Consider the following 21,235-nt stretch of genomic DNA (forward strand, 5'->3'; position numbering starts at 1 on the left):
CCCTGGGGAACACCACTATTTACCTCTGAAAACTGACCATTTATTCCTACCCTTTGTTTCCTATCTTTTAACCAGTTACTGATCCATGAGAGGACCTTCCCTCTTATCCCATGACTGCTTACTTTGCTTAAGAGCCTTTGGTGAGGGACTTTGTCCAAGGCTTTCTGAAAATCTAAGTACACTATATCCACTGGATCTCCTTTGTCCATATGCTTTTTGACCCCCTCAAAATGTTTTAGTAGATTGGTGAGGCAGGATTTCCCTTTACAAAAAACATGTTGACTCTTCCCCAACAAATCGTGTTCATCTATGTGTGATAATTCTGTTCTTTACTATAGTTTCTACCAATTTGCCTGGTACTGAAGAAAGTCTTACCAGCCTGTAATTGCCAGGATTGCCTCTGGAGCCTTTTAAAAAAATTGGCATCACATTAGCTATCCTCCAATCTTCTGGTACAGAATCTGATTTAAATGATAGGTTACAGACTGCAGTTAATAGTTCAGCAATTTCACATTTGAGTTCCTTCAGAACTCTTGGGTGAATCTGGTCGTGGTGACTTACTACTGTTTAATTTATCGATTTGTTCCAAAACCTCCTCTGATGACACCTCAATCTGGGACAGTTCTTCAGATTAGTTACCTTCCTCTGTCATGCACAGCTGCACATAAAGTTTATGCATCAGCAATAGTTAACACAACAGAGTTTATTGTTGTGAGCTGGGTTAAACTTTGCTGTGGTTTGAGTTAAACCGTGCTCTTAAGATTGTTGTAAGAAATACCTAAGGGGCCACACTTATAACAAGGCCTCATAGAATCTGCTCAGAAACTAGCACCATGTGGCGGGGGGTTCCACTGGCTTTTGTGACCAGGTGTGTGTGTGTGTGGTGTGTGAGAGAGCGCACACAGAAACTGGGAATAGACAAAGAGAGAGAGAGAGAGGTCTGAAAGCCAAGCAGTAATGTGTGAGCACAGTGTGACCCTGGGAACAGTTAGAGGGAGAAGTTGTGGGTATGTTGGTTAAAGAGACTTTGGGCTATAAGCTAAGAAACTGCTCCTTTTGTTCGTGGTTCCTCCTGCATTCAGGACTTTGTACACTCCTTGTAAATAAACCAGACTGTATGAAAGAGAATGCTACACTCCATCAATTTTTACTTCCAACTGGAATATCCCCAGGGCTCTGAAATTTGACAAGCTGCCGGGGTCAAAAAGGGGCAATGCTGGAGTTAGCAGTGGGATCCAATTTCCAAGGAGAGGAATTGTGAGCTGATATTCCCGTTGAATCAAGATGGAAGTGATTACAGTAATCAAAAGTGGCCAGTGGGTTTTAAACCCCAACCTGAAACGTGAGCTGGAGGCTTCACAGAAGGTATTAATGCAGCGTCTGCAGGTTTTCCCAAAAGGGCTCGGAGGTGACTTGCAGGCAGAGGTGAGATCCCTGTTGCAACAGCAACTACAAAGTGGACAGATTGTGAAACCCACCTGCAACATCCCCAGGCTGGAATGGTGAAATGGATCGCTCATAAAATTATAAACGTGTAGCTTTGGAAGGGGCCCCAATAAGTCATCTAGTCCAGTTTCCTGCACTCAGGCCAGGTCTAAGTAATAACTAGACCATTCGTGACAGATGTTTATCTAACCTGTTATTAAAAATCTCCAATGATGGAGATTCCACAACCTCCCTAGGCAATTTATTCTGGTGCTTAATGACCCTGACAGTTAGGAAGTTTTTCTGAATGTCCAAATCTCCCTTGCTGCAACTTAAGCCCATTTCTTCTTGTCCTATCCTCAGAGGTTATGGAGCACAATTTTTCACCCTTCTCCTTGTAACAACCTTTTATAAAATTAAAAACTGTTACCATGTCACCACTCTATCTTCTCTTCTCCAGACTAAACAAACCCAATGTTTTCAATCTTTTCTTGTAAGTCATGTTTTCTAGACCTTCAATCTTTTTTGTTTCTCTCCTTTGGGTTTTCTCCAATTTGTCCCCATCTTTCAGGAAAGATGATGAGGTGACCAACAATGTGACTGACACAAACAAGAAGTTTTTCTATTAAATAGAGACTAAACAGACTTTGGCCAGTTTGGAACTTTCCAAAGAAGACATGCTGCAACAAGGACTTATGAAACTAAAAATTCAGCTGCAGAAGGAAATCAAAGGGTCACAGACCACAGTGGAAGGCAGCCTTCCTGGATGCAGAACTGAGCCAGCCAGAGGACTTGGGAAAGACTGGACATTTACAACAGATTTCTGCCCTGTTTGGAACCCACAGAGGCCCACAGGGGAGAGGTTGGGCTGTCCCAGCTCAAATGATGCTCCCTGGGAGGCTTATTTGGCTCAGCTCAACATTGCAGCTCAAAGCAATGTCTGGGAGCTGGGACAGAAAGGGGGGGTTACAAGCAGGCAGCTTAGGAAGCCCAGCTCTGATGGTGCTGCTGAGCCTACCCCTAGAAGAGAGACTGAGTTATCCAGACCTGCTACCAGCCTTGAGATGCGATTTGGAGCTAGCAACGTATCTGAGCTGGCCAAGGCACAGCTAAGAGCTGGAAGGAGAGGGAAAGCAAAACCCAACTGAACTGCCAGAGGACTTGCAGAGGCTTGTGCTCCAGACATACCCAGTTATCAACAAGGCCTTCCTGGGTAAGCTGCCAAGGGACCAATTTCTAGATGCTCAGCTGGACTTGCAGATTACAATCAGCAAAAGGGGGCGAAGACACTTGTGAGGTTGCGGAGTTTGCCATAGAACTTGAATCTTTCCATGTGGCCGTGCATCATAACAGGAAGATGGAAGCGGATCGCCATGAGCCCTGCGAGCACAGCTCTGTGTCTAATACGTAAGATGCAAGAGGGGATTTCTGTCTGGTTCACAACTTTATTGAACAATTAGAACAAATGATAAAGTTGGTTTCTAAGAGAAGGGAAATTGGCAATAATGCAAAAATTAAAGGAAACAATTCAGTTAAATACTGGTACTATAAATAAATAGGCCACAAACTTATAACAATTCTCCTTTTTAAGACAGGCCAAGACAGACTGGTGCAAGGGTCTAGTGAAACCCTTTCTCCCAGTTTGGGAAATGAGGGGACACCAAACTAAAGGATCAGCCCCACAGGTTTTGTTTAAATCTGGGCAGTTAAAAAACAATGGGGGTTTGGCTATTGTGTATAATAGAAACCGTGATGTGTATGGGGATAATTGACACAGGCTCAAAACGTAAGTTACTAGACCTGACACACTAAAAGAACTGGGGAATAGGGGATCCAAAATGGAGACACTTAATTGGTCTCAAATGGAGACAGTGACTGGGGTAAGGGCACCAGTCCAAAAACTGGGTTTGAAGATTGGAGTTCTGCCATTCAAGCAAGACGTCTGGGCGGGTGAAATAGTAAATGAGCTATTAATTGACTTAGATTTGTTATGGCTAATAACTGTGTAATCAGTGCCAGCAAAGGTGTCTTACAAATACAGTCTGTAAATTCTCTTTTACGACATGGCCCAGGTATGACAAATGGTGTTTAGGCAACTGGTTTGCAGTGAACAAATTGTCCTGCCCTCGGGGGCAGAAACCATTATAACAGCTACATGCTGTGTTCGTTTTCCAGTAAGAGAAAGACGGGGAGTGGTTGGGACCTGTTTTCAGACCCAGGGTCTCACAGGAATCATTTCCACTACATGCATCTGACAAAGTGGGTATTCACCCACGAAAGCTCCTGCTCCAAGACGTCTGTTAGTCTATAAGGTGCCACAGGACTCTCTGCCACTTTTACAGGAATCTTAGCTGCTAAAGCACTTGTGGATCTGAAACAAGAACTGATCCCTGTTCATTTGCTGAATGTTTCTGACAAGCAGCGAAGAGTAAAAAAGGGAACTGGGGCTGTGAAATGTGAACCAGTGGATCTGGTAAATATTGGTATAGAAGAAAACAACAGTGGTGAAGGGGTGAAGGTGAGCGGCTAGAGTTCTATTGGACTTCTTCAGTGCAGTGCTCCGCACTCAAACGGGGGACAGTGCAACAGGGTAAGAGACCTTCTGGTTAGGAATCAGGAGTTCTTCTCCCATCCAACAAAGATATTAGTTGTACTGTTCTGGTCCAGTACAAGATTAATACTGGGGGAAACTGACCTATTAAACAGCAACCTCGAGCTGTCACTAGTAACAAAAAGAGAAGAGGTACTACCGGCCATCGGAATGTATGAGGAAGGCATTGTTTAGCTTTTAAACAGTCTTTGGGCCTCATCCATACTTCTGCTTATGACAAAGGACGGCAGCACCAGATTCTGTGTGGACTATTGCAAATACAGTGAAATCACTTTAAAGGATTCTTATCCATTACCATGAATAGATGCTACCCCAGATGCTGTGGCAGGTTCAATGTAGTTTTCCACACTACAAGTGGGTATTGACAAGTGGAAGTGGACCCAAAGGACAGGGAAGAGGCTGATTTCACAGCAGGGCAATTTAAAGTGATGGCTTTTGGCTTGTGCAATGAGTCAGCCACATTTGTAAGATGAATGGAGAGGGTATTACATGGCATGCCCCTCTCAGCCTGTCTGTTACACCTAGAGGATAGCCTGGTGCAGGCTAAAACATTTGAGCAGGAACTAAAACATTTACAAATAGTTTGTGATAAGCTGAAGGTGGAAATTGGAAACTGAACCTAAAGAAATGTGAGTTCTTCCACAAAGAGGTAACCTACCTTGGGCACTCAATGAGTGGGGAGGGAATTTTCCCTGACAAAAAGAAAACGGAGGCTGTACAGAGCTGGCCAATGCCCCAGACATGCAGAGATGTGCTGTTTTATAGGGCTCTGCTCCTGGTACAGAAGGTTCAATTGTGGGTTTGCCAATACTGGAAAACCACTGACTAGGTTGCGTGAGGAAGGGAAACCCGTTCAGTGTCAGCAGAGTGTGATGGAGCATCCTGAGGGTGGGAAAAGGCTCTGGTGACTGCTCCCGCCTTGGCCCAGCCATGTTTCAAAACCCCTTTCCCGCTGGACACAGATGCTAGTGCTTACAATCTGGGGGAGGTATTGACACAACAAGAAAAGGGACTTTAGAGGGTGGGGGCTTATTATAGTAAAAGTCTAAGTTCTCCTGAGAGAAATTACTGCACCAGCTGAACAGAGCTCCTGGCAGTGATTAAATTGATAGAACATTTCCATCGCTATTTGTACAGGAAGAAGTTTATGGTCAGGACAGACCATGCTTCCCTGCAATGGCTCTTTTGATGCAGCAATCCTGAGGGACAGCTTGCCAGGCAGTTGGAGAAACTGCCATGCTACAGTTCCACACAATCACAGACAGGCCTGGCCATAGGCATGGTAATGCTGGCACCTTGTCCAGATGGCCTTGTTGGGTGGCTAGTTGCAAACGCTGCCCTAGTAAGAGAGCCAGGAATTAGTTGCTCAAGGGGATGGGTGGGCCTCTCTTCCGCTAATCCATAGAAATGCCCATGTTCCTGGTTCATCCTCTGGAACAATGGGGGTGGGGGTGCAGCAGGAATGGACCCCAGAGCAACTACAAGCTTCCCAAAGAGAGGATCCTGATGTCAGGACAGTGTGTGATTGGAAAATCAACTGGAAATTCAGACATCTGGAATGTAGTGTCCCTTCCTTCACAATACCATGGTAAAAGCTTTCTGGCCACAGTTGGAAATCTTGGAGTTTAAAGATGGAATATTGTACAGGAGATGGGAGAGACCAGTGAGTGATGGGTACAGGTACCAGATGGCTGTACCAGATAGATTGAAAAAGGACTTTCTGAATTTTTATGTCAAGAGCTTAAAATTGATGGACATTTTGGGGTTGCAAAAACCTTAGCCAAGTGAAGGGAGAATTGCCAGTGTGTAAAATGCAGGCAGGATGATGACAGCTGGTGCGGGAAACGTGATTCTAGCAATGCAAAGAAGGGTCCCTGAAGACATGGAGGGCCCTTTGCAGCAGTGTCTCATTGCCACTCATGTGCTTGGGCCCTGGCCTGAGACAGAGGCTAGCAATCAATATTTGTTGGCTGCTATCGACTACATCACAAAATGGCCTGAGGCTTATCCGATATGCAATCCAGACCTGCTGTGACAGCAGCAGGGGCCCTAGTGAATGAATTCTTCACCAGATCTGGGGTCCCGGGTGAGTTACACATGGATCAAAAGAGAAACTGTGACTCCAAAGTGTTTCAGCAGCTTTGTGAGATTCTAGGTATCCCCCAAACTTGCCCCAACCCAGCTCACCCAGTCTGATGGGATGGGGGGAAGGTGCAATAGGGCACTGGGGGCTCAGCTGGCTATTCTTGCAGAACAGCACCAAAGGGATGGGGACCAGCATGTCCCATTCCTTGTGACGGCTGATAGAATAGTCTACTCTTATATAGTCTACACTTTTGTGTAGACAAAGTGTAGAATGAAAAGGGGAGGGACTTGAGGACACAGATTTGTGATACCCCCAGAGAAAGCGGGGGGAGAGAAGAGGAGGATCCTCTGAATGACTAGATTAGAGGGGTAGGAGGAGAGGATGGAGTTACAGGTGCCAAGGGACAATGAGATTTCAAGAAGAGCACAGTGTTGAAGGCAGCCAGCCAGTTGAGGAGGTGGAGAGAGCCCTGGTTCTGAGCTTTGGCCAGGAAGAGGTCATTAGAGAGTGTGTTAAAAGCACTTTCAGTTGAGTGCAGCAGGGAGTAGTTGGAGTGTACAGAGTCTAGGATGGAGTTGGATGAGGAGAACTCTGCACAGCAATTGTAAACAGTGGATTCAATGAGGGTAGAGATGAAAGGGAGATGGGGTGGTAACTGGAGAGTCAGGTGGTGTCAAGGGTGAGTATTTTTGAGATGGGAGAGACTGAAGCACGTTTGTATTGTGAGGAGAAGAGCCAGAGAAGATGAGAGGCTGAGGAGAAGAGTAAAAGAGGGGTTGAGAGTGGATGTGAGGGAGATCAGGATATGCAGTGGTTCCTGTCCAGTGGGGCTGGGCCTGACTCCCTGTTCCAGGCATTGTGACCTGGCACGTAGGATTGCAGCACCACTCAGGTTTGGCCCAGCTGCCCTGCCATCCAGCACGATGAGGAGGTAGGGGGCAGGGTTGCCTGGGACAGATAAAAGGGAGTGGCTTTGTAACCTGGTGCATGGGGTTGTAACGCCACTTAGGTTTGGCCAAAAAGTCCTGTTTTTAGGGACTTTTTCTTATATAGGCGCCTATTACCCTCCACCCCCTGTCCCGTTTTTTCCACAGTTGCTATCTGGTCACCCTAGTCCTAACCACAATTAATAAAGGAGCCAGATAAAGGTCTTAGTGACAGATATCTTCCCTGAGGTTTGTGGGAAAAAAATAGCCCCTGCTGTGTTAAGTACTGCATCCCATTCCACATACAGTGCTTCCCCCTCTGTTTAGGCTGCCCGACACTTCCCATTATAAAAAATTGTTTGTCTAAAAAGAGCCTTAATGCCTCCATGATTTGCAGCAGGAACTTGACATTTAGTTGGGGCATAGTTCTAGCTTCAGAGAAGTGCCTTTGGCTGTCCCTGGGAAAAATCCGTATCAAGTTAGTTCAGCAGTAAACTGCATTTCTCTATGGAGCTGCACTGCTTCATGGAGGTCACGGTTTTGGTGCCTCTTCCTGTGGGCTGGGCTTCCAGGCTGGACTACATCTCCCTAAGGCACAATATTCAAGTGATTCCCATAATGCACCACGTGGCCTGGTCAGAGGGGAGACAATAGCACATCATGGGAGATGTAGTCCAGGCAAGAGCACTGCTCCATGGGGAAGAACGGGGTCACAAAGCACCCAGACTACTGCGCCCATGAAGCACCACAACACAATTGGGGAATCAGATATAATATTGAATTGATTCAAAATGAAATGTTTTGGTTCAGTTCAACAAACTGAAATGTTTCGATTCACGTTGAACGAACCTGAAATGAAATATTTTATTTTGATTGTCCCAGGGGAAAAATGGAAAGTTAACAAAACTGAAGTTTTCTTGTGGAAATTTTGATTCTGTGGAAACTGCATTTTCTGTAAAAAAATCATTGACAGAAAATTCCTGACAAGGTCTAATCATGAGTCTTTAATTACATGATCAAATGCTGGGGGTTTCTCCACAGGACCCTGCTCATTCAGTGTGCAGGATGGATGGTGAAGGAGGCCCAGTTGTGTAGTGAATGAGACTGTTGTTTGCAGACCCCCGCCTCGCTGGCTGCGATAGGTGGAAGGTAGTGTAGCTGTGGCACTGGATTTGATTACAGAGCTGGATTCGATTACAGAGCTGGATTCTACCCCTGCCTTTGCCACAGGCTGCCTATATGAGGGATGGTGGGCAAGTTGCTTAAACCAAAACATTTATGAAGATATTGAGTAGAAGCGGACCCAGAACCGATCCCTGTGGAACCCCCACTTGCTATGCCCATCCAACTTAACTGTGAACCACTGATAACTACTCTGAGTACAGTTTTCCAAACAGTTGTGCATCCACCTTATAGTAGGTTTGTCTAGGCTAGATCTCCATATTTTGCTTATGAGAAGGTCATGTGAAGTGGTATCAGAAGCCTTACTAAAGTCGAGCTATATCACATCTACTGCTTCCCACCTATTCATAAGGCTTATTACCCTGTCAAACAAGAATATTAGGTTGGTTTGATGTGATTTGTTCTTGACAAATTCATGTTGACTGTTACTTATCACCATATTATCTTCTAAGTGCTTACAAACAGATTGTTTGATTATTTACTCCATTATCTTTCTAGGTACCAAAATTAAGCTGACTGGTCTACAATTCCATGGGTTGTCCTTATTTCCCTTTTTATAGATGGACAATATACTTTCCCTTTTCCAGTCCTCTGGGATCTCTCCTGTCCTCCACGAGTTCTCAAAGATAATTACTAATGGCTCAGAGATCTCTTCAGCCAGTTCCGTAAGTATTCTGGGATGTATTGCATCAGGCCCTACTGATCTGAAGACATCTAACTTGTCTTGCTATGGGGCATAGTCATTAGCTTTTCCAAAGCAGGACAAAAAGCCTCCATTATGGGCATAAAGTTTTACATCTCTGACAGCCTGAGCCTGAGAGCTAAGCCAATCTGAATTCAGCAGGGGAAAGTTAAATATAGGCATTAAAGACAGTCAGTGCTGAAATTATTAACAATGAGGGTAATTAACCATTGGAACGATTTACCAAGGATTGTGGTGGATTCTCCATCACTGACAAATTGCTAAATCGAGATGGGATGTTTTTCTAAAGGATCTGCTCTAGGAATTATTTTGGGGCAGTTCTCTGTCCTGTGCTATTCAGGAGACCAGACTAGATGATCACTATGGCCCCTTCTGGCCTTGCAATCTATGAAAAAAGGGTGTGTAGGGCTAACATAATCTGGAAGGGGCAGCTTTGGGAAGACAGTGCTTGAAATGAACCCCTCAATGACTGGGCTTGAATTTATTCATTTGCTACATCTATGACCCCTAGTGATGCCCCTCCACCCCCACTGACAAACACACTTCAAGTGCTGAAGACACCCTTGTGGACTAAGTGACAGATCAATACCCACACAATGTGTCTGCTGTGAGGGCTGGATCCTAATATCTATAACATCTTGAATACAGGTGAATATGATTCCAGCTTTACTCACTAGGGAAGCCCTAACTTAGAATAGGGCTGTAGTTTATGGACCTAGAGAAACAGCTGAGAAGGAAGAGTTTGTCCTTCCACTTAGGTTTTATCTGCACTGAGAAAAAAGGGTGTGGTAACTAACGCATGTGTCAGGTTTCAGAGTAGCAGCCGTGTTAGTCTATATCCGCAAAAAGAAAAGGAGGACTTGTGGCACCTTAGAGACTAACCAATTTATTTGAGCATAAGCTTTCATGACCTACAGCTCACTTCATCGGATGCATTCAGTGGAAAATACAGTGAGGAGATTTATATACACACAACATGAAAAAAATGGGTGTTTATCATGCACACTGTAAGGAGAGTGATCACTTAAGATGAGCTATTACCAGCAGGAGAGCGGGGGGGGGGGGTGGGGGAGGGGAGAACCTTTTGTAGTGATAATCAAAGTGGGCCACTTCCAGGAGTTAACAAGAACGTCTGAGGAACAGTGGGGGGGGGGCGAATAAACATGGGGAAATAGTTTTACTTTGTGTAATGACTCAACCACTCCCAGTCTCTATTCAAGCCTGAGTTAATTGTATCCAATTTGCAAATTAATTCCAATTCAGCAGTCTCTCATTGGAGTCTGTTTTTGAAGTCTTTTTGTTGTAATATTGCGACTTTTAGGTCAGAGATCGAGTGACCAGAGAGATTGAAGTGTTCTCTGACTATGATTGAAGTGTTCTCTGACTAGTGTTATAATTCTTGACATCTGATTTGTGTCCATTTATTCTTTTAAATTAGTTACCCTCTAAGGTGCCACAAGTACTCCTTTTCTTTTAACGCATGTGTGACACTAGGCACCCCTGTATTTACAGCCTACACATTATTGTAATAATCTTGGTAAAAAATATGCCTTGTGAGGTATCATTTGAAAACTAGTAACTCACTGATCTTTAATAATCTTATGTGATGTATGTACACGGTGGGTATTAAATAGTATGGACATACACTGGAATGATGACTAAAATGTGTTCTAGCCAGGCATGTCAGAGGGATTTGGTGACCAGGTCTATCCTAAACAAAGGAATGTGTGTTTAGCTAAATTTAAACATGACCATGAAGAGAGCCGGGGGAGGAGATGACAGGAAACAGAGTAATTTGCATCTGAGCACACACAAGCAGCAACTAGCGAAGAAAGCAGCATGTGGTGGCTATTTGACCCTAGGTTGGGTCCCCACACCGGCCACTGGGGAAGTGGTGTAAGCCCTGAGGAGGCGATAAGGCTTGTTTAGAGGCCCAAGTGAAGGGCAGAACTTAAAGGGACACCAGAAGATTTCTGAGTGCAAAGAGTCTCCAGGGAGAAAGCACTGGGGGCAGTGCTCTAAAACAGGGCAGGGACAGATGTAAAACTATCCCAGAAGGAGCTGAGAACTGGGCCCGGAGGCAGGGCTGCAGATACCAACAAAGGCACAGGGACAGGCCCTGTTGGACTTTTGTTAGCCCAGCAGGGCTTCCTTCATGTGCTTAGACTGCGTGTGACTTAGCCAGAGGGCTGAGCCACTGAAGACTTGACGAGAGCAACAGTCAAGACGGGGCGCCGTGAACAAAGAGAGTGCAGGTTCTCACCCAGCTGACAGGAGATGCTCATGAGAGGTGAGTGCACCCCGTCACATTTCCCTGAATACAAGTGATAAAAACCTTACCTTCAAGCTGTTCAGTGCCTTCGGAGGTACTCATCGCACCTGGAACCGGAAAGGTGTTCAATCCCAATAGTCAGTATCTCACTGGATTACTGAAGAGAAGAAAGAGGAAAACATAGTTATTTACTATCCTGTGTTAAAGGGTGTAGTCATAACAGTTTCAGTTTAGCACCAACCAAAACATTCTGTGTGTGCAGAATGTGTCTTTCATGCAACAAAAGCATTTTTCATATTACTGCTTTGCTAATACACAGTTTAGATGACAAAAAGAAAAGGAGGACTTGTGGCACCTTAGAGACTAACCAATTTATTTGAGCATAAGCTTTCGTGAGCTACAGCTCACTTCATCAGATGCATTCAGTGGAAAATACGGTGGGGAGATTGGTTTAAGAGGAAAGAGGCCAGTGCACCTATGATTTGTCAGCTGATCTTCAACAGGACTTAACAGGGCACCTGGGCTGTAGTGGGAGGAGATTGGCAGGTGAGAGCTGTGGAGAGCAGGAGAGTCAGACAGGAAGCAGCTGGAGAAAGCTGCAGGAGACCCAGGTTCTGAAGAGAGCTGGAACAGATCTGCAGATCAGAACTGACCAGAGCTGGGGACCCTGGACAAGTAGAAAACTCAGGCAGTGGCCCTTTGTGAAAAGGAGAAAATCCAGCTTGGTCAGGGGAAGCTGAGCCTGGAAGCAAGACGGTGGACTCTGGAGGGATGTGCGCTGAGCAGGGGTAGGAGGCCCAGGCAGGGGACCTGGGCAGTGGAACACTGCGGGGAGCCCTTGGGGTGAAGATGGAGTAAGAAGAGAGCCAAAGACATAAGCCCTTGTATCAGAAACCTGGTATGAGGCAGAAGCTGTTCACAGAATCTGACTAAGAAGTGCTGGTCACAGAGCACTCATGCAAACACATCCCGATATTAAGTGGTACCAAAATACTCTGATATCAAGGATGGTACAAAAACATTCCCCAAGGATAACAGGAACACACTGACCCCTCCTAAAAGATAAGGTCAGGATGACAGTATGCAATACAAATGTTTTGATCGAACCAACATGTACAAGGTGACGTCGGGGGCAGTACTAACTTGTTTGTATCAGGGTATAAAGATGTGTCTCAGAGGGAGTATCTCTGGCCGGCCTAGGAGGCAGTGGAAAGTCCCGCCACTGACTGAGCTGCGTCCATTGTCAAGGGCAGACATGTCTTAGTATCCTCGTAGAGTCTGCCAGATGCTATTGCTTCATCAACAAGAAATCTGACCTGATGCCTTCGTCCCTTCACGGATCTTGTGGTTATTGGGTGGTTTGCTCAAGGTCTGCAGTGCCAGCTCTCTGCACAGGGCTGGGGAAGCAGACAGATCTAAAATGCTTAATTCAGACCCAACTTTAGAAGACTAGTAGTGATCCTTTGTCCTGGAGTATTCAACTAACTCTAGTTTATAGATTTTCATATATTTGGACATCTCTCTCAGTGCTTGAACTAGTGTTAGGATTTCACTTCCTCATCAGTAGAACTGGTTGACAATTTGGAAAAAATCCTTCAAATTCTGAAATGCTGCTTGATTCAAACATGTACAAGCCATTTTGATATTTGTGAACATAAATGTGAACAGATTTTGGTTGCCTAAGTGTTTGGCGAATGGCTGTTGTTCATACAAACAGACAAATTCGCATGTAAACCTAGGTATTTGTGGATGACCAAGAGTATTCCTCATTTGCTGTATATTTTTCTTCTTTCAGAAAAGTTAGCCATCCTGTCAAGGAGTAGAAACACTATCTTGTGACAGGTGACAAATCCCACCTCAACAATAACAAATAGTTAATAGCAAACAGTCGAACAGAACAATTGGCCAAGAACCCAAAGTTAAAAATTGTTCATCCAAGGTGTGGCATTTTGTACCCAAAGTCACACCTTGGCACCCCCATGTTCGCCAGTATTATATAATTGCAACAAATCTTGTACAAATTATGTCATGTAAGGTGTCAATGGAAAAGTCACGGTTTGCTGAATGTGATTATCCTATTTGTATGCATGTTTCATTTTTGTATCTGAAGTTAAGAATATTGACTATGTACTACTATTTCAAATGTGTTTGCTCCTGGGTAACACCCACACGGTAGTTTACATCCAGCCTAGCCAGCACGTTGTGAATCGACTATTCAAGTTCATGGCCCATCCATGGAAGAAGTTTATCCTCACCTGATGGATTTTCCTGTGGATGCTTCAGCCAGTATATGAATAATAGCTGCTATAACTCATCGAAGCATGGAAGGGCATGTGACTAGATCATGTGATACTGGACTCCATTTTGTGCCTGTACTTTTCCACAATCTCTGCTGGGGACTTTGCTTGAAACAATGAAGTTCCCCCCTCATGGAAGCTATAAAAGGGGGAAGTGACATCATCACTTGGCCTCACTCCCACCACAACTCAACACCTGGAAACACCTTAGCAACTAAGACTGAACTGGGGATGTAGTCTCAGGCTGAAGGGATTTCTAGCTGGTGTATGGAAGTTTGGAGGACTGTTTGTACCATCAGGGTGAGACACTGCTTGATTCAAATCCTGTCTAGTGACTAGAACTTAGATTTCGATTTTGTTTTATTTCTTAGATAGCGTACAGATCAAAGTTGGTTATTACTTACAATCACTTAAATTCTATCTTTCTGTAGTTAATAAAGCTGCTTTATATTTTTTTTTACCTAAAACAGTGTGTTGTTTGAAGTGCAAAGGGAAATCTGCTCAGGAACAGGGGATGGTGTGTTGTCCTCTCCACATTGAGGGGGGGCACACTGGGCATTAAACATACACTGGTCAGGCTTTTGACCAGTGTACTAAAACTGTACTAAAAATATCATTTGGGCTAAGATTCTTTAATCCAAAAATCCATCCTGGAGCAAATATCTATACCTAAAAGATAAGCTCCTAATGGCTAAGATATATAAAATAGAACAGTTACAGAGCCTTTAATTGTAGCAGCACTGTTATGCAATGGAGCTGAAATACCTAGTTCCTTAAACTCACTCTTTCAAAATACGAGAAGTGAGATATATAAAATTAGCTATTGGGCTTGTTTTAATTATGAATTAAATTGTTACAGATGTTCGAACTCTTGCAACCCATTATGGTAACAACCTGAGAATTTAAAGTTCTTAAACATTTACATAAAGTTCAAGTCACCAGGGCCTGATGAAATACATCCTAGAATACTCAAGGAGCTGACTGAGGAGATATCTGAGCCATTAGTGATTATCTTCAAAAAGTCATGGAAGACGGGAGAGATTCCAGAGGACTAGAAAAGGGCAAATATAGTGCCCATCTATAAAAAGGGAAATAAGGACAACCTGGGGAATTACAGACCAGTCAACTTCAGCACCAGGAAAGATAATGGAACAAATCATCAAGCAATCAATCCGCAAACACCTAGCAGATAATAAGGTGATAAGTAATAGTCAGCATGGCTTTGTAAAGAACAAATTGTGTCACACCAACCTGATAGCTTTCTTTGACAGGATAACAAGCCTTGTGGATAGGAGGGAAGCAGTAGACGTGGTATATCTTGACTTTAGTAAGGCTTTTGATACTGTCTCACATGACCTTCTCCTAAACAAACTAGGGAAATACAACCTAGATGGAGCTACTATAAGGTGGGTGCATAACTGGTTGGATAACCATTCCCAGAGCGGAGTTATCAGTGGTTCAGTCAAACCACAAGGGCATATCAATTGGGGTCCCGCTGGGATCAGTTTTGGATCTGGTTCTGTTCAATATCTTCATCAATGATTTAGTTCATGGCATGGAGAGTACACTTATAAGGTCTGCAGATGATACCAAGCAGGTAGGGGTTGCAAGCGCTTTGGAGGATAGGATGAAAATTCAAAATGATCTGGACAAACTGGAGAAATGGTCTGAATTTCATCCTCTTTACTTCAATAATGACAAATGCAAAACACTCCACTTAGGAAGAAACAATCAGTTGTACACATACACAATGGGAAATGACTGCCTAGGAAGGAGTACTGCAGAAAGGGATCTGGGGGTCATAGTGGATCACAAGCTAAATATGAGTCAACAGTTTCTGGGATGTATTAGCAGGAGTGTTGTAAGCAAGATATGAGAAGTAATTCTTCTGTTCTATTCTGCACTGATTAGGCCTCACCTGGAGTACTGTGTCCTGTTCTGGACACCACATTTCAGAAAAGATGTGGACAAATTGTAGAAAGTCCAAAAAAGAGCAACAAAAATGATTAAAGGTCTAGAAAATTTGATCTATGATGAAAGATTGACAAATTTGGGTGTGTTTAGTCTGGAAAAGAGAAGCCTGAGGGTGGACATGATAAGAGTTCTCAAATACATAAAAGGTTGTTACAAGGAGGAGGGGGATGAATTGTTCTCCTTAACCTCTGAAGACAGGACAAGAAGCAATGGGGTTAAATTGCAGCCAGGGTGGTTTAGGTGGACATTGGGAAAAACTTCCGAACTGTCAGAGTGTTTAAGCACTGGAATAAATTGCCTAGGGAGGTTGTGAAAGCTCCGTCATTGGAGATTTTTAAGAGCAGGTAAGACAAACACCTGTCAGGGATGGTCTAGATCAGTGGTTCTCAAAGCCGGTCCACCACTTGTTTGTTTACCTGCCGCGTCCGCAGGTTCGGCCGATCGCGGCTCCCACTGGCCACGGTTCGCTGCTCCAGGCCAATGGGGGCTGCGGGAAGCGGCACGGGCCGAGGGATGTGCTGGCCGCCCTTCCTGCAGCCCCCATTGGCCTGGAGTGGCGAACTGCGGGAGCCACGATCGGCCGAACCTGTGGACTCGGCAGGTAAACAAACAGGCCCGGCCCGCTAGGGGCTTTCCCTGAACAAGCGGTGGACCGGCTTTGAGAACCACTGGTCTAGATAATACTTAGTCCTGCCATGAGTGCAGGGGACTGGACTAGATGACCTCTCGAGGTCCCTTCCAGTCCTATGATTCTAAAAGACACTTTAAAAAAATGTGTAAACATGTGTTTACATAATACAGTGTAATGGTTCAGCAGATAACATACTATTCTATCAACTCTTTATGTGGATTTTCCCCTAAGACATCTTGAAACTCACAACAATGCTTAACTCTTGGTTTTGCAGAGGTCTCAGGCCAGGGTATGACAATACATGCCATACGTACTGCAATAGTTAATGATAATAGGGCAAATTTAAGAAAAGAGTTGGAAGAAGTTAAGAATGGTGAATGTTGATTTTAAATTGCTATTACAATCGACATCTAGAAAGGAAATTCACAATGTAATATTGAAAAAGAATAAAACATCTCTATTTCATTGAAATACCTTCTTCCAGTAAAGTTAGTTATATAATTATCAGACCTGAAAGCAAATATAAATTTAAATGGAAACAAAGGAGAAGGGGGGACTTTACTGACTGGAGTCTTTGTGATTTGGAGTGCATGGCTCCTGCTGGAGACTAGTAACAGTATTTTTACCAAGGGTCTGATTCAAAGCCCACTGAAATTAATTGGAGGCTTCATAGTGAAGACAAGTGGCATTGGATCAGGCCCTTCATGTATATATGTGCTTGAACAGACTATGGCTAATGGGTCAATTAGGCACTGTTGTCATCTGAAAAATCTACTTGTGGTAAACAGTATTTCCCCCAGTAGTCTTGGTCAGCTTTATTGTAATAGCCAGGTATGTTGCCATGATGAAAGAAGGCTAATGTTGATCACATTTAAGTTATTTAATAATCCCCTTTAAGTAAAAGGAACACTTGGCTATTCCTCATAAATAGTCTCCCATTTAGGACAATGCACAGAACTAAAATAATTTGGGGGAACTAACTTTGATGCTTCTGGCTGGATTGAGTCATACGAAGGTGAAGACAAAGTTACATCTTGCTAAACATGGCACATCAATGTCACCAAAGCCCAGGTATGACCCCAACATCTGAAGCCACTGCAGTGGAGACAGAGAAGTGTCCTCTCCCATTAGACGGAAGCTCACTCGGCTCGAGCAGAGCCGTTCATTCCCCAGCACAGGGCTGGCCTTACCAAGAGGCGAACTGAGGCAGCTGCCTCAGGTGCTAGACTGTGGGGTGGGGGGGCTGTCACTAGGACCCAGAGTGTACAAAATTGTGTCTGCTGCTGATGCATCTGGATTCTCTCTGCCCTAGATGCACAGAGACGGTGGAGTGCTGTGCTGGAGGAAGGAGGGCACAAGAGACAGAACAGGCAGGCAGGAGAAAAGGTGAGAGGGAATAACAGAAAGCAGCAGGAGCTGCAGGGAGAGAGAGGAGGAGCAGCCTCTTATGTACCTCTCTAGCTCCCGCAGGAGCCTGGACTGATTAACACCAGCTTCTCAGGGAGCTTCCGGTTTCCTGCTGCTTCCCTGAACCCACTTGAGGAGAGCAGGCCGTCAACTGAAGTAGTAGGAGCCAGTTAGGCCCTTAAGACACTGAAATCTTCCCTCACTCAGGCCCTGTTACCAGCCTGCTTATTTGTCCCCTTCAATTGAGTGTTGAGAGCCACTATAGCTGGCACAGAACAGCAGCCATGAGTGAAAGAAGAAAACGCCCCTCTGGGGCAGCATTCAGAAAAAGAAAGCAAGCAAAGGACGCTTTTCTATCTAAGCAGGAAGGAGCTCTCCAGAGATACATAGACACAAATGGTCACAGTGAGCCTTCCGGCCCCAGTGAGGATGTGAGTGGTGAGGAGATGCCTGATCTTCCAGTCAGTCAGAGTGCAGGTGACCTGGCAGCTGCTGCAGCATCCATATCTCCATCTCAAATGGATGTAACCGTGCATATTCCTGAAGAAAAGTGTAGATCGGAGAAGAGTGTGGTGGAGGCGCAAGAAACAGCTGCTGCTGAGTTTAGTTCCTTAAGTCTAGAGGATCCAGGACTGTGGACCCCCCTGAGCAGTAGCCTGAGGGACTTCCTTGTACTGCATGGGCCACAGCAAGTGAAAAACTTCATGTTCCCCAAAGACAATGAAAATAGAAGTTTCCATCCAACACATTACTGGCCTCAAATCCCCAATGGTGACAAAGTAGAGAGGCCATGGCTTATGTACTCCAAAACCCAGAATGCGGCACACTGTTTTTGTTGCAAACTCTTCCAGTCTAATGTTCCAGCCACATTGGGTTCTACAGGAACAAAGGACTGGAAAAATCTGGCTAGAAATCTGGCATGCCATGAGAAGGCAGCAAATCACCAGAGAGCATTCCATAGGTGGAAAGAGCTTGAGACGAGACGAAGGTTAAAGGCCACCACAGATGATCAGCATCAAGAGGAGATTGCATCAGAGTCTCTTTACTGGCAAAATGCTCTGAAAAGGCTCATTGCCATGGTGAGAATGCTTGCTCCCCAAAACCTAGCACTGCATGGCACTTCAGATCAGCTGCATGTGCCAAACAATGGAAATTTCCTTAAAATTGTGGCGCTGATGGCCGAGTTGGATGTTGTACTCCAGGAGCATCTAAGAAGAGTCACCACCCAAGAAATGTACACACACCATTACCTTGGAAAAACAATTCAAAATGAGATCATGCAGTTACTGGCAACAAAAGTCAAACAGAAGACTGGGGCAGATCTGAAGTCACCAAGTCATATTACTCTGTTATTCTGGACTGCACACCTGACATCAGCCATATGGAACAAATGACTTTAATGGTGCGTTTTGTAACCACAACAGAACCTAGTGAAAATGTCCCTACAATGGTGACGGTCAGAGAGCATTTTCTAGAATTTATTGACATTGATGATACTACAGGAGCTGGTATGACAGATGTGCTTCTTAGAAAGCTGGAAGATACGGGAATTGCGATAGCTGACATGAGAGGTCAGGACTATGATAATGGTGCCAACATGAGAGGAAAGAACAGAGGAGTGCAGACATGGATCAGAGAGTTAAACCCTCGAGCTTTTTTTGTCCCATGCAGTTCTCATTCATTGAACTTGGTGGTCAGTGATGCAGCATCAGCTTCTAGTGAGGATGCTGAATTCTTTAATGTAATTCAAAAGCATCGATGTATTTTTCTCTGCATCAACTCATCGATGGCAAATTTTGAAGCAACATCTGGGAACATCCTCTCTGACATTGAAACCACTGAGTGCCACACAATGGGAAAGTCGAGTGGAGGCGATAAAGCCTATCAAACACCAAATTGGGAAGATAGATGATACCATAGTTGCCATTATGGAGGATAATGCTATGATAGGAACTGTTCGTGGGAGAACAGTGGCAGAGGGAAATGGAATCACCAGAAAAATACATAACTTCACATTTCTGTGTGGCTTAGTGTTGTGGCATGACATACTGTTTGAAATAAATGTTGTAAGCAAGAGACTCCAAGGTGTTGACCTTGATATATCTGGAGCAATGGAACAACTGGACAAAGCAAAGTCACACCTACAGTCTTACCGGTCAGATGAGGGATTTCAAAACGTTCTAAAGAGTGCACAGAAGTTGGCAGAGGAACTTCACACTGAAGCTATTTTCCCACCCTTTCAAGAGTCACCGAAGACGACGACATTTTGATTATGGGGCACGGGATAATCCCATAAGAGACCCCAAACAAGAATTCAAAGTTGAATTCTTTAACCAGGTGCTAGATTGTGCAATACAGTCAGTTGAAGAACGTTTCATGCGGCTCAAGGAACACAGCAGTATATTTGGGATGTTGTATGATATTCCAAAACTCTTCACTATACCTGAAGAAGACCTACACCAGCAGTGCAGGGCACTAGAGACAGTGTTGACACATGATGACATGCGTGTATTGATGCAAGTGAGTTAGGTGATGAACTGAAAGCCCTTTCAAGATACATTTCAGCAGGATCAACTCCAAAGGCTGTTCTGGAATATATGTGCACAGATAAGATGACCACCCTCTTTCCAAATGCTTTTGTTGCTCTGCGCACACTTCTAACACCTCCTGTAACAGTTGCCAGTGGAGAACACAGCTTCTCCAAGCTGAAGTTAATAAAAACACATCTACGCTCCACAATGACACAGGAGAGGCTGGTCGGCCTTGCAACCATCTCCATAGAGCATGAGCTGGCCCAGACTGTGGACTGTCAGGAAGCAGTTCAAATCTTTGCAACCAAGAAGGCACGGAAAGCACCACTTTGATTATCCAAACTGGTAAAAATGCCAGTGTTTACTATGCAAACAAGAAAAATTACATTTGCTGTTCAGGCATTTGAAAGTGAAGTGTTACTTAAAATTTTTGAAGAAGGCATTTTAAGCTGTTAGTTCTCTCATGATACTGCTCTGCTACCTACCCCAACAAAGGAGGAGTAGAACAGGAAGAAGGCAGAATTGAGACCTTTCAAAGTTTTGGCCCAAGCGAGGAGGCATGGGGGCGTCATTTGAGCTCCCAGCCTCAGGTGCCAAAATGTTGTGGGCCGGCCCTGCCCCAGCACTGGAGACATAACACCTCCTCCCCAACAAAGAACGGAAGCGAGTACTTGCAGCTCCTGAGCCTGCTGAACGAAGTAGAAGCTGGTTGTTCCTGGCAAAGCCTGGCTTTCAGAGAGAATTGGCAGAAATCATCGGGAGGGGGGGCGGGGAGGGCAGTGGGAGTTTAAAACTTCTGGACAAAGTATTAAGTAAAGGGAGGGGGAAAAACAGCTAATGGTACAAGAAGGGACTTGAGAAAACTGGGGAAGCCGCCTTGGTTCGGGTTTTCCACCTGAGTGGCACATGGCTGGGGACTTCAGGATGGTGGTGCTCCCTTCCTTTTTTTAGCTGGTCCCAGTCTGTCCAGGCCTTTGGACTTTCTGCTCCAGGGATTGCTCCAAGGCTGCTCCACCCCCCCATATCACCCCACCCCCGGGAGGCATCCGCTGATCCCAGTGCCCCCTCCCCCAGCAGAGCCACTCCAAGCCAGAGAGGCCATACTCGCAGCACCAGGAGATGCGTTACCCAGAGAGCACCTGCTCTCAGAAGGGTGGTGGGGGAGCTGGGTGCTTCATCCCTTCAGTCCC

The 21,235-nt window shown here is 44.8% G+C and overlaps 1 protein-coding gene across 2 annotated transcripts in view; it reads right to left on the reverse strand.

Annotated features, from left to right (window-relative positions):
• The window catches only part of GIMAP8 (GTPase, IMAP family member 8), a 641,187-nt gene that overhangs the window by 22,484 nt on the left and 597,468 nt on the right, over window positions 1–21,235 (reverse strand). The window contains exon 2 of one of the 2 annotated variants that reach the window (XM_037891417.2): window positions 11,274–11,362. The exons of the other annotated variant lie outside the window; for it this stretch is intronic. Within the exon in view, the coding sequence (XP_037747345.1) occupies window positions 11,274–11,307 (34 nt within the window). The 5' untranslated portion in view covers window positions 11,308–11,362. The remainder of the gene's footprint in view (window positions 1–11,273; window positions 11,363–21,235) is intronic. 2 annotated transcript variants of the gene reach the window in all.

This window comes from Chelonia mydas, chromosome 2 (assembly GCF_015237465.2).
Source record: "Chelonia mydas isolate rCheMyd1 chromosome 2, rCheMyd1.pri.v2, whole genome shotgun sequence".
Lineage (NCBI taxonomy): Eukaryota > Metazoa > Chordata > Testudines > Cheloniidae > Chelonia > Chelonia mydas.